Genomic DNA, 17,579 nt, shown 5'->3' with positions numbered 1-17,579 from the left:
TCTACCCAATTTTCTCAGATCTCTGAGAAGGGTGCAGTTGGGAGACATGTTGCAGGAATTGACCTGTTCTCCCCATAAGTTGACATTATGGAAAGATGCCACTGCCGGGCTCTCAAAAATAAATGAAGGTTTCACCACTGCAGTGAGGTCCCACTAGATGGATTGCAATCGAGGTCCACACCATGCATCTTGTACATCCAGAATTGCAGTCCATTTGGTTGCACCTTCGGGGGGGGGACTTTCTGGCTCCTTGTTATTTATGTGTCCTGAATTGATTCTAGTATGAGCATATATGGCGTAAATGTTTTTTTTTTTTTTTTTTTTGCTGTTACCTTTTTGAAAGTGTCATACCTGTATATTAATATTGCATTTGGGACGTTACATACGTTTTACTAGATCTATCTTCATTTCTTCTTTTCATGGCCACTTTGGGGCGATTTTCATTAATTCATGAAAATGAAGGCCATGACGGCATGCTGATATGCCTGCCTATACTGTATGTTAAAAACTTAACATACATACTCCTTGTGTGATAAAATGCAACGAGGAGTTTTTCTGATGTTAACAATGTTTGTGAATTTTATCATGTTTTTATCCTTTTACATTTTATGGCTTTTATTTTCTGTCTGTATTATACATAACCCTGTTTTCAAATTTCAGACTGTATTGCGGATATGGGACTGTTTGTTCTACGAGGGATCAAAAGTTATTTTTCGTGTGGCCTTAACACTAATAAAGCAGTACCAAGCGTTCATATTGGAAGCCAACAATTTTCCAGATGTTTGTGATAAATTCAAGGCAATAACAAAAGGACAGCTTGTTACAGAATGCCACCTCTTCATGCAGGTATTGTATATGTAAAGGATTAAAACTTGGTTCCTATTTGGCTGGAAAAACTGACACCAATTTCAGACAGAAATGTCTGAAAATCCTGGCTTTTACCCCGCATTTGATTGCTGGGTCATTTTGCAGATCTCAGCCTGACCCCACCCACCTCTAAATATTTCTTCTACTATCCATGATTTGTATGAACAAAAGTTTTTGCCCATTTTAAAATATTTGGGAGCAAATGGTTTATTTTAATGACCAGATTCTCATTCCCACCAGCCAGATCTGGAAGATGATCTGACTGATAATTTTTTAGCCCAGCTTAAGGAAATGGCTTTCACTGATAAAAATCTGTTGATAAATTAAAAACCTTAATTTGTACTGTATGTACTAGGGATTTTTCAAGGAGGCTTTACAATTCATTTCAGGTCTATTTACATGGTTAAATATGGCCTTTGCTAATACTTTAATTACTCTGAGAGATTTGAACAAGTTAAGTATAAATAATTGTGGACTCTTTAAAGTAAGGGATAGTTAAGAGTTGGAGAACAAAAAAATCAATCCGTGTGTAGCTTTCAGGTTAAGCAGTGGAAGCTCCAGAGACATCAAGAGCAATTAAGCTATGGGGCAATGCAAAGGGATGCTGATGGTTGGAATACCGGCACCAGAATCCCAACCGTTGGTCACAACACCAGTGCTGAAAGCGCCAAATCGGTAGGGGTGCTAATGCTGGAATCAGGACAGCCAGCATTATGATTGGAAGTAATGCAGGGGTGTCTTTAGCGTTAGGCCCAGGGTCAGGAGAATGTTAGGTTTAGACACATAGAGGGGTCTTCGCGTTAGATGGGTGGGGTAAGGTTATTCACTAAAAGTGGGGGTTACGTTTGAAGGGGGGAGTTCTGGGTTATTGTTGGGGGATGTGTGTGTGTGTGTGTGTGGGGGGGGGGGGGCAGGCACAATAAGCACAATGCGAAACGTATGTCAGGAAACTGCAGGGGGGATGCGGTGAACATGATACATGTAACCGGCCTGACCTGCTAGAGCCTGTCCTTCCGAACAATGTGCAATAGCATTAGCTTAAAATAATACTGGGGGATGCGACACCGCTCTCATGGGGCGCTATCAATAGATATAAAGTTTATTGTGTGTAATTGTCGGGCACCAACACGTGGCCCGCCTAGGCTTTATTGCCAATGAATACTTAGCCTGTACTATTTAGGATTGTGAAACTGTTTGCTGTGAAAATACCCATGCCTTGCTGTTCAATCTAACGAGTCTCGAATATCACACTATTATTGCATTGCAGCATTTGCTCCCAAACAAGTTGCAATAATACCCTTCATGTTCTAGAGAGTGCTGAATGTATATTTGAATACCCGATCTAAAATCCACCATTTATGTGAGGTGATCACACTTGTGGGAGGTGCACTGATAATACATTGGTTTACTGTGTGGAATCCTTGGGCGAATATACAGCCAGCCTGGATAGCACAGCTAACCATTCAGATTCCCGCACACTTTGGAATACATGATTGCATGCAAAATAATATACTGATGTGTCCAATCATCCAATCTAGTGGACCATCATACTTTACTATATAAAAAGCGGACATTGATAAATACAATCATGATCAGCCTCTCCTTATGACTGATTGGAAACAATTACATATAACTTGTAAACCTGTATCGTAATATTAGTCTCTGATAAGCTGTACATGAGTGATAGACATCAGCTCTCAGTAGCATACTGATAACATCTATATTGCTAAATACAGCATCTATATTGACAATACAGCAGAAAGCATATATCAGACTATAATACGATTTGGCCAACAAGCACATAGGAAGCAGCTAATATAATAAGGGTAAAACACCATAAAAATCCCTTTCACTTCACGCGACTGAGTCCAACTGAATTATCCCTATTACCACATCATAGCTGTGGGTTAGTGGAATCATTTGTATCTTGAGACCTCAAAAGAGATCATTGCAGATGATAACTGCAACATAACAAATACAGTAACAATTTTTTGAGAGAACTTTAAAGATACAGTAACAATAATAGTCTCATAATAGTGAAGTGACACATAAAATACAGACTCACAATCTGTTAGCGCTGCCACACAGTTTACCAGTCATTAGACTAGGATAAATAAACACACATTAAAGATGGACAGCTCTATTTATTTAAATTTTTTGTTCACTTTAATGCACTTTTTTTCACATAAATTTTAATATTTCGCAGTTCTTAATAAATTAACGGTACTTGTTTCCTAGCACGGCGCCACCGATTTTAATTGTATGCAATCGGGTTGCAAAAATCGGGTCAATCGCATCGCATGCAACCAAATTGCATGAAATGCCATTGACCCGACCAACCCGATTTTTTTTACATTGGAACCAATGTTAAATGGTCCCTGAGACCCGATTTTACATTGGCCCCAATGTTAAATGCCCCCCAGACCCCATTTTTCACTGTATGCCCCCCCATTGTTAACACCACGATTAACGTGAACCTGAAGTGTGGCGAGCGCAACGAGCCCGCGAGGGGCGGCTGTACGCGTCCTCCGACCTTTTCATACCCCCACTGTCCACGTCGGCGTGGAGTTGATTTTATATAGTGTGGCGAGCGCACGCGCATTACTTCAGACGTATTATGCATCCGCTCGCCACGCTTCGGGCTCGGTGGCTCGCCACACTATATAAAATCGACTCCACGCCGACGTGGATAGTGGGGTAATGAAAAGGTCGGAGGACGCGCACCGCCGCCCCTCGCGGGCTCGCTGCGCTCGCCACACTTCAGTTGGCATTTATCGTGGGGTGGAGTTAACAATGGGGGGGCATTTCACATACAAATTACCCATCAGGATGGGTATACAATCAAAAATTGGGTATGGGGGGCCATTTAACATTGGTTCCTATGTAAAATTGGGTCCATCGCATTGGTCGCATTGTATGCCATTATAATGGCATACAATGGACCCAATTTTACATAGGAATTTGTAAGCATTGTATGCAATGTTAATGTAAAATCGGGACGGTCGCATCGCATTCCATTATAATAGCATGCGATGGACCCGATTTTACATTTGTTGGGAAACCTCAAAAAAAGCCCGAAGTCGGGTCCCATCGCATACCTTCAGTTAAGGTATGCGATTGGACCCGATGGGCGCCGTGCTAGGAAACAAGTACCAAATTAACAATAAAAGTTACGTTTTAATTCATTTTCTTGGGACACTCTAGAAAAACACAAAACTTGAAAGCTGAATAAGCCACAAATCGTCAGCCCAAGAGGTCCCCTTGTAGGAAGCCTCTTTTCTTCTTTGGATGCTTACAATTGTAAGCACCTCTGGCATTGTTTTGTGTCACCCCCCAGTATCCACGCCACCCTGAAGTGTGTCGAGCGGCGGCGAAACGCGTTCTCCGACCTTTTCATACCCCCACTATCCACGTCGGGGTGGTGCTGATTATATATAGGGTGGCGAGCGCAGCAAGCCACCGAGCCCAAAGCGTGGCGAGTGCATGCGGATTACTTTACATGTATTCCGCGTCCGCTCGCCACACTTCGGGCTCGGTGGCTCGCTGCGCTGTATAAAATCTACTCCACGCCGACGTGTATATTGGGGGTAGGTCAGAGGAGGCATTTCCGCTGCGCTTGCCACGCTTTGGGGTGACGTTCCGGTCGGAGGGTGCGTTTCCGCTACACTTCAGGTTGGCGTTGATACTGGGGGTGTTTTAGGAACACATTCACCCCTGCAAAATCATACAACTGACACAGTAATGACGACATATGTTGACTAAGAACTATAATTTACTTAACTCATAAACCATAAAATAACATAATACAAACAATTGCATTTAAAACCGTAAAGATAATTTAAGAACATGTAATCCGTCCACAAATAATTAAATTGTCCTTAGGGAGAAGTGTGAGGGTATGCAGGATGCGATGAAAAGGGTCCTCTCCACCCAATGTTTTTCGCCACGTAAACTCCTCAAGGTATGATTGTAACATGTGCCTTGCGGTGCCCCGATGGCATTTATTGCGCCATTTACATGCGTTCCCACATTCTTTCGATGTTCAGTGTATGGACCCCTGTTGATGGGTCGATGAAATTGTACTGGTGGTTCACCTGGGTGTACTCATATCCTGCCAATTGCAGCTGATCTGTGCTATATGCCGTCCAGCAGTCTGTGTATATTGTAGATCTAGGCTCTACGTTGTTGATTATAGCCGTCATCAACGTGCTGGCATCACGGGTGGCCACCTTTTGTGAGGAAACACTGGCCTGTTTCCCTGCATATTCCCCCAAAAAAACACTGCTGAGGTAACATCCGGCCTACATTGCTTTGTCTCCTCACAAATAAGGTTTCGTCCACCTCCACTATGCGGTCTGGCCCACCGATATGGCGCTGTGGCTGTGCCTTAGGTCTATCAAGCAAGCCTCCCGCATCCACTTATTGTAGTTTTTTATCCAACTGTTGCTGACAGTACTCTATCGATATCGGCTCCTGCGCCCAAGAGTATATGAAACTCACCAAGGTGAGGAAGGCTAAGCGGCACCCAGGGAAAAAGTGTGCCGCTCTAAGGCTCACCTTTAGGCGACAAACCTTAACATGGCACCGCCACATGCCTTCCTTCAGGCTCAGCCGCATAATATGTCCATTGGCGCAATTCGCCTCCACCGGTAGCAGATGATGATGCTGAAAGAAATCAATTGCCTCCATCTGTGGCAATGAAAACATATTCAGCGAAGCCGCCATTTCAGAAAAAATTAAGAAATCACTAACTATAATTCACCAGCTCACAAATACACTTCACCTCAGCGTGATTTCTGTGAGGATGTGACAGGGGACTGGATTAACAGTGAGAAAGTGAGCGGGAATGGGAGTGGTACTCAAATCGCATTGCACCGCACGCATTGCATGTCACTATATTGTCGCATACGATGCAATGCGATTTCAGTACGGTACCGTACACAGAGAAAGTGGGCGCCGTGCTAGGAAACAAGTACCAAAAATGATTTCCAATAGGGAAGTCTCTACAGGCCCGGTAGAGTCTTTGGCAAACATTATAAAATTAGGTGCAACAAGGAAATTTATTTTGGAAATTTAAAGAATCCTTCAGACCAGCTCTATATTGATGCTAAAATGGTCACATTTTCAGAGCATTTCAAACTGCAAGGCAGACCACAATCTTAAGTTTCAAGTAGAATTGACAGGAAAGATTTTCAAAGATCTCCTATGCCACTATCCAGGGGGTGTGGTATAGCTTACAGACCATGTTTAGGTCGACAGTCAGTCAGTAGATTGACATGGACAAGGTCTGCACAAGCCAAAGTTCAGCATGGAAAATGTTGACACATCAAATGGTTGATTTATGATTTTTTTTTCCTCCTTTTTATATCAACACCTGGGTGCACGAATCCCCATGCTTCGGGCCAGATGCTGCTTTACTCAGCACACTTTATTATTCCCAATCATTGTCCATGTGGGTGGTAAAGTAGGAAAAAGTACCCAAAAAATGTAAAAATAAAAAACATGATGACCTTTTCATGTGTCGACCATTGCCATGTCAACTCATTGCTTGGGTTGACATTTTTGACCATGTAAATGATATGTACGGGTTGGCGTTGATAGTGGCGGTGGCGTTAACAATGAGGGTGCATATAACATATTAATCACCCATCAGGGTGATTGTACAATGAAATCATCGTTTTGATTGCATCGAATGCGCTCTGGTCGCATGCAATGCGATCTAAACTATGTAACAAGATTAAAATCGTGGGCGCCGTGCTAGGAAACAAGTACCAAAAACACTTCAACATCTAGCCAAATGAAGAACAGGAGGTAGGGATATTATCCAAATATACCATAAGGAAGAGACCTCACAAGAGCAAAGACTTGGCAGATGTTACAGGGCCATTCCTGTCAGATCTTCCAGAAGCCTCAAAAGTTTCTTCCCTCAAGCGGTCCCCCTGCTGACACTTGAACTCTCTAAAAATTGCCTTATTAGACCTTCTGATTCACTGCATGTAAGTTACTCTGTACAGAATGATCTGAAGAGAAAAATATTGAAAGCATTTCACACAATGGCCCTGATTCTGGTTGATTCGCAATGCAGCTTTAGTCCGCTGCTTTGTGAGCCATGTAATGCCACCCTAACGCTGATTGTCCCTGCAGCACTGTGAATGGATGTTTTGCATAAACATATCGTGCAGGCCTGAAATCAATCGATGGTCACTGACTATCGAATGACTTCTGTAGCACTCACTAATCTGTCTGTCTCTGGTGACCTAGATTAGAGGCCACCTGCACCGAGAACGTCTGACATCACCCGATGTCAGATTCAATTTTTACTTTCTGAAGACAAAACTAAGGGGGTTATTCAGAGCGGGTTGCAGTTTTGCAAAGTTTTGCCCAGCACAGGGCAAGGCCGTCCCGAGCGTTGGGCCTGCAAAACTTCCTAAAGTGCTGGCACATGACTAATAGCTCATTTGCTACAAAGCCTAGCTGCAAAGCCAGGCAGATGGCCGCAATGTTTCAGTTCGCAGCGGCTGTGTGTGTGATGTTATGCAGTTGCCACTGCCTTCCCCTGCAGTGGCCTAGACACACCTGCATTTTCTGGGCACATTGCTAAAGTGCTCGCACATTACTGCCAGCTCCCTGGTTACATAGCCTAGCTGCGATGTTGGGCACAGAGCTGCCATATTTCGGGTTGCCTCTGCTGCAAGATGGCGGCGGTGTTCCCCAGGAGCAGCCACCACAAATCTTTGCTTTCTGGTTCTCTCCTAGAAAACGTTTTTTTTTAGTTCTACTGTTTGCCTGCTGGTTCAGGAAAAGTGCGGTACACAGGAGTTTACAATGGCCGGGATGGCCACAGCCCTGCAGCGGTCCCTTCCAGTGATGACATCCGGCTGCAACCAGGCGGCCATGCCATGGCCATCCCGTGTGAATGGACAAAATCATGTTCATTATTAACTACTGTGTACGGCACGGCTTTTGCCCGTGTGGGGTTTCTCCACCAGATGTGTGAAAGGGGCCTTGCATGTTTCATACTGATATTAAAAAAAACAAGGCAAATGTGCTGATGAACAATCTAGTGCATGAATACCGATCGTTAATATCGTTCGTTACAGGACCCCCACCAAACACTGACGATTTTGGCAGATTTTACTGCATGTTCAGATGATAAGAAGCGATTGTTAGCGCACATCATTAGCGATGTAGTTTGTAAACACTAAACAATATGCATGGTCATTTTGATAACAATATTATTATTGTCCATATTGTTGGCTAAAGTAGCAGAGTGTGTACCCGGTTTAAGATATTCCAGCTATTTATCGCACATTAGCTACATCTGCTACTTGGAGTAGTGTCTATTAGTTTACATCCATACCTCCTGATGGTAATTAATAAAGTGCTATGTATAGAATAAATACATTCATGTTTGTTTTTCATCTTTTGCAGAAAATATTTACTGACCCAGGAAGTTTATCAAAAACCACAATCGGAAAATTAAGAGAGAAACACCGCTCACAGTTACTGACTCAGGAACAATGAAAGACTCAGTTATGACTGACACATTCCTTAATGTAATAATTGCACTGATAAATTTTTGCCTGCTAGAGTGCAACAAGTTGTTATACAATAAATGTTGCACTCATCGCTGTAAAGCTAGGTACACACTGGGTGATTCCCATGGCCGCCGTTCTAGGCCCCACGGGAGAATGATATTGACCGCACACACTGGGCAATATTGTTCTGTACACACAGTAACATCACCCACAGGTGCTGATGATATTGTCAGTTTGAGCCGCATGTACAGATGTCAGAGGTGGGGAGTCATTAACAACCCACGTCTGTGTGCATCATTAATGATATTGACTGGACGATATACACAATATCCTCCATATCAATAATTAATTATATATCACCCAGTGTTTACCAGCTTAAAATAATAACGGATAATACTGACTTATCATAGGTTGTGAACCTACTGTTTTTTTAGGCCTGTAAACCCTACTGTACTTAGACATTTGTAGTCTTGATAAATTTACTTTTCTGTGATCTGTGGTAAATAAATTCTGTTTGAAGAAATAACAATCTCTACACTACTGTTTAAAACACCTGTAATTGTATTAAAATATTTATTAATATAAATTTGTGGTGCAATACATTTTCCAGGCATTTATTTCACATTTCAAAAATGCTTTCAATTCATAAACATTACATATATTTGCCATTACATCTAAATATGGGTACATACTTTACAATATGCTCCTTGAACGATATCGTTAGCGATGTACATGTAGTGCAGAGCCTGGCCAACCTGTAGCTCTCCAGCTTTTGAGAATCTACACCTCACTGCATGTCCTGTCACAATATTACTTTAAGATTTTGCTAAAACTGTGGCAGAGCATGCTGGGATGTGTAGTTTCACAACAGCTCAGGCTCTGCACGTTACATCTGCCCCACCTGCAGTGCACATGGTTTTGCCCATTTGAGAAAGATTTTGGTCTTGCAATCAACTTTGAATCAGGCCTATAGTTAGGATTTGACTGCGTGGACCTATGACAGGGGGAGTTTGTAAACACACGTATAGCACTGCACTTTCATTCTACCACAGCAAGCAACACTGAATTACAGGAGGCTACATATTTAAGTGGATTTATTTCAAAATCAAAGCAGTCTCCTTCCTACTAGTGTATTTATAGCACCAACCATCATTACAAGGGCCAAAAACACAGGAGTGTGCAGGATGTTGCTGCATTGTCATTAGATCTGCTGTACCTGAATGAATTGCAGACACAATGGGCGGTATTCAATGAGAATGCCGCAGGGAGCCTGAGGACGGTGGCAGGCAGAGAGATGGAAGTCTCTCTGCCTGCCCCAGAACGTTTGTGGGGGGGAGGTGGGCTCCCCAGGTGCCAGGCAGCACAGGCTGCCCCCCCCCCGGGGTGCCAGTAGGGGACCGTATATTCACTATACCCGATCATAACGATCGGGTGCAGTGAATATATGAATATGTAATGCTCGGCTCCGGCGCCCCCTGCTGGCTGCTGTGTAAAAAAAAAAAAAAAAAAAATAGCATGCCCCACTTTAGAATAAAATTCCTGATTTTTTGACACCAAATGTAAAAAACAAAACACTTTATTTTAAAAGTTCACATTCCACTTCTCCATAAAAAGATAGCGATTGCTACTTGGTGAATCATGGCGAAAAAAACCTTCAAATGTATTCGCCATGTGGTCATTGAATAGGGTGATTCACCGTTTTTGTCAAAAATTCGCCAAACAGCACAAATTCACCATAAAAACATGGCGAATCAGGCTCATTGAATACCGCCCAATGTAAACTGCGGGCAAAATGCTGGCCACAAGGTGATCTATGGTGGTAATGGAACTATTGTGCATTCCCAATCTCCGTCCTCATGGCACACAAACAGTGCAGATTTAGTTTCATGCTTGGGCACAGGCACTTTATTAGTACCTCAGTCACTTTGATTTAACCATTTGTGCTGGAGACTGGCTATCCTAAACCTGCAGTTAGTGTGGTAATGTTGGGAATGCCTGCATTAGACTGTTGGAGGGTATAAAGCTGAAAGCTTCATTAGGGACAGATGTGATGTGTGTTAACACCTTCCACTTCATCGTTTCACCAGACTTAATACATATGCCCCTGGTTATTGCCATGAGACTATTATGGGGTAATACAGGCTTTTCATGCATACAACATATTTAGGGGTCTAGTTACAAAGCCTTGGATGAAGATAAAGTAGACTGATATATAAAGTACAATCTGCTCATGTCATGTCACAGGCTGTTTCAAAAATGACATTTAGGTGCTTCTTGGTTGGTACTTTTGTCTGTCCACTTTGTCCGTCCAAAGTTTAATAAATTGACTCTGTCTCTACTTTATAAAATAGCCACTATGTATAAAGTACATGGCATATTCTTGCTCTCCATACAGCACATACAGATTACTTTGGTTCCTACAAGATACCTAGCTTGCAGGGTTATGCAAGACAGACAGTTTTAAATACCATATTTGCATGAGGTGTGGCCCACCATATCTAAGTTAAGGTGCGTACACACGGGGGAGATATATTACTCATTGTCTCCTTTTCATCAGCAACCAGAGATGGTCACTGATGAAAGGGAACCTCTGCCAGCTGTGCTGCAGAGGTAACCAGCTGGTCGCAGGAGCTTGCGACCAGCTGGTTACCTCTGTGGCACCGATAATGAAAAGGAGACACTAAGCAATTAGACCAGCGATTAGAACGGGGCTGAAAACAGGAGCGCACTGAGAACGGGAGCACGCACCCGGCAATTTATCGCTGGGGCACACACTCATCACTGGCAATATATGGTCGCCAGCGACCATATTCCCAGCCCCTATCGCAGCCGTGTGTACACGGCTTTAGACAATACTGTTGTTTTTTTTACTTTCGCATACAAGTACTAATAATACGGCAATGTATATAAACATACACACTATAGAAAATATACTTAAGCAAATATAGCAGCAGTTTTTACCTGCTTGTGAAATTAAACAAATTAAACACACACATATATAGTAAGCCTGTATAAAAATACCTGTTTTCTTGAATTAGTGCAATTTCATTCCCATAAAAAATGAGTCGGACAGGAAGAATTAACGCTTGCACTAATGTTGAATTAATAAAGTATACAGATTTATTTTCCAATTAAAAAAACACCTAACATTCAGGAACAACCAGTTGTATTTCCTATTATGCGATAAGCATACAATTTATGTGATCACACTAAATAATCTTTGTATCACTCATACAACTTTATTAAGGTCCTTGATCCACCTCTCAAATATAAGTCAAGTGACTATCAACAAATTGACTTCCAAGATAGATTGTAATGTGTGGGTTAAGTCCACCCAACAATTCTCAGTAAATCATGCAATGTGGGGACAGCATGTGAAAAAGTGTATTACCGGGCAGCAGATATTGAAACATATTGCAAAGAGTGACCGGACGCTCTCAGTCAATAAGCGTCCAGACAGTCTTTTCCAAATGTTTTCTAATTCAGCAGCGCTTCCTGGCAAGTAGCGCTACAAGTGCCACGCAGCCGCTGCCCCCCCACAGTCTGGAGCCTGCTGCCCCCTAACACCTGAAAATGTAGGGACTAGGCCGGCGTGAAAGGGGCCAACCCGGGAATGTCCCTGCGTGAGCCCTGGACTGTATTCCCCGGTAAGTCCCTGCATTTTCTGGTGTGAAAGGGGGTATTCTTGAAAATTGTGGGGTGGACTTAACCCACACTGTCATGACCACCAGGTCAGCTACCCTAGCTCTCTGTGTTGTCCCAAGCCCACAGACCTCTGACAGGTTAACTCCTGCCCTGGCACTCACCTCCACTGCTGATTACCATGCTGGCTGTCTGGGTCCCGTCGCCTTGTCACCACCAGGTGACAGTGGTGGCGTGCAGTTTCATGCCATGCAGGGTCTGGGCGGCGTGAGGCACGAGCCGCCATGATGGGTCCGCATCAGGCCAGGCCTCCACGCACAAACACCGTCGGCTGGTTTCTGTCGCCGCATCCGGCGGCAGCCATCTTTTGGGATCCTTCAGCCTATGCTGCACTGCTCATTCAGTGAGGTCATATACACGGCCAATCATCATGCAGCTTACCCTTCAAATACTGACTTGCCGGGCAAGACCAGCAGTCAGTACAATGATGTCCAACCGCACACATCATTAATCCCTCCTGGCTATCTGTAGTTCCCACTACAGTCCTTGCACTTCTGGTGAAGTCTTCTTCAATCTCCTGCTGATCGTTTTACTGCTACCATATCCTCACGGAACCCGCTGCCGCCTATATACGGATAGGACAAGATTAACTCCCCAAAGGGGTAATATATTCTCTGTGGTCATCCCTGGTCCTGCAGCTACGATCCTACTCAGCACAGATTCATCTCGACGTCATCTTTCCAATCCTTCATCCAATCACCCAATCTTGCAATCATTCAATTTATCAATCATCTCGAAACCTCTTCAATAAGCATTGTATATTATTGACTTTACTATTTATCAGAATCTACAGTTTATCATTGTGTCATCTTTCATTTCCTGTATCGCAGTATCTTTATTAAATAAGGTTTTATTTTATCCGATTGCTTCACTCCCTTCTGTCGTTCATGCAACAGCCCTCCATCAAAGCACCCAGCCTCCGTTACACTCCAGCGGGTGCTTCACAAAACATGACACACACATTACACCTATCTTGGAAGTCAATAGTCACTTGCCTTATACAACTTTATTAAGATCCTTGATCCACCTCTCAAATATGAGTGATACAAAGATTATTAGTGTGATCACAATTGTATACTTATTGCATAATAGCAAATACATCTGTATATTCATGTATATTTTACTGTATGTGGTTTTTATTGTTATAATAAGGAAAATAGATCTGTTTTCTTTATTAATTAAACATTAGTGCAATCATTTATTCTTCTGGTCAGACTCACCTGGCTTCTTGAATTAACGCAGTTTTCATTACCATAAAAAGCCACAATACTGATGTTGCCTACTTTACATTAACCCCTACACTGCTAATCCCGAGAATATTCCAGGCTTTGACTTAATACCTAGACTGGCAAGCCTGGAAAATTCTCGGAGTTCCCAGTGTTTAGCACTGGGCAGCGCTGCTGAGTTGAACTCAGCTTGTTTTAGCGCTGCCCGGCTCCCTCTCCCCCGCTGTGTCTCCGGGGACACACACACACACACACGCACACGCGCGCTGTTCTATTACAGCCTGCGGTGCCGGCTTATGACAAGCCGTGTTGCCGCAGAAAAGGGGTTTAACTACCACTAAAGGGGTTAAAGTTAGGGTAGTTTGTCCTTTATCATAGCAGTACTATAGTCAAGCTTTGAATATTCTGTAAATAGCGAGGCATAAAATATGACCTATAGTTATACTTTCAGTATATTCTGATGTCTCATAATTACAGACAGCTACGCATACAAAAATAGAAAATAAAAAATCAGGTTTGTGATGTAAGGAGACCATATATATTGGATGGAGGCATATACAGGAAAGAAAAATCTACTTTTCTGACAGAAGCTGGGTGGATCAGGCATTCTTTGCTCTCCTAGTTGTCCAACATATAAAACTTGCTGGAGATCTTTTATGAAGTTGGAGAGAGTACATTAACCATGAGAGTTAATGCTAAGGCCCTATTTATCAGGTAATTTCTGTACTACAGCAATCAATGCGTCTTTTTATCTATTTCCAAATTAAGAGGGTCCCTTCAGTCCAAGAATACCTTTTATATGGACATGAGCCCAACTTGCTCCAAAAAGTTGTTTGGAATATATTCTTTTTTTTTTTAAAACAATGGAGTTTTTATTTATATTTTTCTTATGCAAAGAAAAAACAAAAATAGTAATTCACTTGGATAAACGGTGCAGTTACAAATAACTATCATCAAATAGAACTAATGTAGGATTGGTTTATATTCTTAATTACCCAATCTGCTATCTGTGCTTGCAGGTGTCAGGTTAAACAGAAAATAGATATAAATATAGCTGAATTGATACCTATATTTCAAGGATTCAACACATTTGTGAAGCAGTACAACCACCATGTTTGGAAGGCTTCATTTACCAATAGAAGCAGTAGGTGCACTCTTCCATCAAAGACTTGTTTGGCCATGCACAACGGTCTAAGCACATTACAGGCATAATCACAGAGCGTAGCGTACTCTAACTTGCTCTTCCACTCCTTTTTGTAAACAAAACAATCACATGGTTCCCAAACAGGGGACTGCAGGATATATGTATGGGATGCCACAAATTGGTGGTCTAGTGCAGGGGTCCTCAAACTATTTTGCTCTAGGACCCCATCAGACAAAAATAATTACAGGACCCCAGGAAGTTACTGCAGAATGTCATCACATCACATCACATGTGTAGTCAGCAGACAGCACATGCATGGCAGCATTGTGGAGGCACAAAATTATGTGACAGACAGTTCAACAGAATTTTCAGACTCCTTGAATCACTGACTGAGATTAGAAAAGTCATCAGCCTGATGGTCGGCAACATGGAGTCACGACCCCATGCTGAGCAGGTCAGGACCCACAGTTTGAGAACCGCTGGTCTAGTGTGATAGGAAAACTTCAGAATATATGAGAACAAGCATAAATTCAATCTGATCTAGCACCTAATCACCAATACCCCTTTCAGACAAACTACCCAGGGTTTTACTCCTGGGTTAGATCCCAGTATTTTAGAGACCTGGGTCGATTGCAGGTGCTTGGGATACGGGAGTGAAATCCCGGGTAGACTTTCAGCCATACACTAGTCCCAGGTTGATGTGTGTGCATTTGAAAAAACCTGGGATTTAATGTCTGAAAGGGGTATAACTGAACATAAAAAAGGACCCATACCCCCTTCAATCCGCAAATGCCAGATCGGGACACAAGAGCCAACATCAGACAGGGGTATAGTATCATCGGGAAGTGTCAGCGCTTAGAGCTGGCACGGTCTCCAAACACTGCCTCCTTCATAGTATGAATAGGACCCAGGATACCCGTTCACACTGCTTAGCAACCCGAGTCACTGCTGTGTTTAATCCTGGTCATGACCCCTAATACGGAGGGCTTCTTCGGGTCCGCGATAGAGTTGTATGTACATTCATTCACTGGTAGTGAAAAACAGGCCTCTAAAGGCCTCATCTTTTTCTCCAATAACCTAGTTTAGGATGCAAGTAGGCGCAGGGCGAAGACGTACTGATTCCACACATACCGATGATTTCCAAAGATTTACCATCCGAATTCAAGCAGCTCCAGTTCCCTTTGCTATTACCATCAACAAAGCAAAAGGCCAATCATTAACTGATCTTAATAAATAGTGGCGATTTAGTTCATGAATTGATCAATGCATTTAAGCCTGCAGCCCCCTTCACGGGACCCCACTTTTCTGAAGGTCCTAACACAATTGCTCAAAATGGCTATAATACACATAGCTATGACATTAATGTTTGATTCCAGGCATGCTATCTAGGCTAAAGCTCACAGCAGACTGTGCTTTTATAGGTGAGCAGTTACCAACACACCTGTCACTAATCATCTAGGGAACTGGTTATCATAAGCGATGCAGTATAGGTTAAAACACGGTGCATGAGAGAATGTGACCACAATAAGACTAATTAAAAAATGGGTACTTGTTTCCTAGCACGGCCACACCGATTCTAATCTTGGGCATCGCAGGTAAAAAATCTGATCGGTCGCATCGCATGCGTGCTAAAAAAATCGCATGCGATGCCCCCGATTTCCCATAGGGAACAATGTTAAATGGCTCAATTTACCCAAATCAACAGGGAACAATGTTAAATGGTCCAGAAACCCCCCAAAACACCCCTAAACAGTGAAAAGGCCCCCCAAAATTAGTTAACGCCACCCCACGATGAACGTGAACCCGAAGCGTGGCGAGCGCAGCGAGCCCGCGAGGGGCGGCGGTACGCGTCCTCCGACCTTTTCATACCCCCACTATCCACGTCGGCGTGGAGTTGAGAATAGAATAGTGTGGCGAGCGCAGCGAGCCCCGCGAGGGGACGCGGATACCTTCACAGTTATACGCGTCCCCTCGCGGGCTTCACAGGTGTCCGTGGCAACGCGGACACCTGTGAAGCCCGCGAGGGGACGCGTTTACCTGTGAAGGTATCCACGTGCGCTCGCCACACTATTCTATTCTCAACTCCACGCCGACGTGGATAGTGGGGGTATGAAAAGGTCGGAGGACGCGTACCGCCGCCCCTCGCGGGCTCGCTGCGCTTCGGGTTCACGTTGATCGTGTGGTGGCGTTAACTAATTTTGGGGGGCCTTTTCACTGTTCAGGGGTGTTTTGGGGGGTTTCTGGACCATTTAACATTGTTCCCTGTTGATTTGGGTAAATTGAGCCATTTAACATTGTTCCCTATGGGAAATCAGGGGCATCGCGTCGGGACCATTTAATGCTTATTTAGCCGCATACGACGCGATTTTTTAACTTTTCGATGCATTTCAATGGGAAATCGGGTCCATCGCGTCGGGGGCCATCGCATACCACTATTAAGGGCACAAGATCAATGCGATTGTGGCCGCCGTGCTAGGAAACAAGTACCAAAAAATGTATCTAACAAACAATATACACTAAACATCGGCACTCACCTTTCCTCATTTTGGGGTGCCCTACGGCTTGTGACCACATTGTTTAAATAGAAATTGTAGGGGCTCTGTACTCACTAAATTAACTGATATTAATAAATAGTGGAGATTTAGTTCATGAATTGATCAATGTATTTAAGCCTGCAGCCCACTTCACGGGACCCCACTTTTCTGCAGGTCCCTACAATTTCTGTTTACAAGCCATATGTGGTCACAAGCCATAGGGGGCACACACACACACACTGTTAAAAAATATATAAATATACATATATATACATATATATACATATATATACACATACATAGGGTTACAGGGTTAAGCGCCCACATCTTTGAATCATTCAGTTTCCTCCTGTTGATCGCGCTGACACGCAAGCGGAGCGTGACACGCAGGTGGAACGCACATCTGTCAGACAATGCACTGACGTACACAGGGAGATCAGCCCTCTTCCTGTGGGTTGCGCTGACACGCAAGTGGAGCGCACCAAAGCAGGAAGTTTACACGCGCCAGTGACCAATGCCAGTCCCTCCCGGAAGCCAGTTCTGACCCGCAAGTGGAACGCACGCGGGT

General features: G+C 43.4%; 1 protein-coding gene across 1 annotated transcript in view; it reads left to right on the top strand.

Moving 5' to 3' along the window:
• GRTP1 (growth hormone regulated TBC protein 1) overlaps positions 1-9,007 on the top strand; it is a 61,399-nt gene extending 52,392 nt beyond the window's left edge. The window contains exons 8-9 of the mRNA XM_083168715.1: positions 661-846; positions 8,299-9,007. Coding sequence (XP_083024841.1) covers positions 661-846; positions 8,299-8,391 — 279 coding nt within the window. The 3' untranslated portion in view covers positions 8,392-9,007. The remainder of the gene's footprint in view (positions 1-660; positions 847-8,298) is intronic.
• The last annotated feature ends 8,572 nt before the right edge of the window (positions 9,008-17,579 follow it).

Source organism: Crinia signifera, chromosome 2 (genome assembly GCF_055691185.1).
Source record: "Crinia signifera chromosome 2, ASM5569118v1, whole genome shotgun sequence".
Taxonomy (NCBI): Eukaryota; Metazoa; Chordata; class Amphibia; order Anura; family Myobatrachidae; genus Crinia; species Crinia signifera.
Note: the sequence above shows the minus strand (reverse complement) of the source record. Positions and strands in the feature narration are given on the sequence as shown.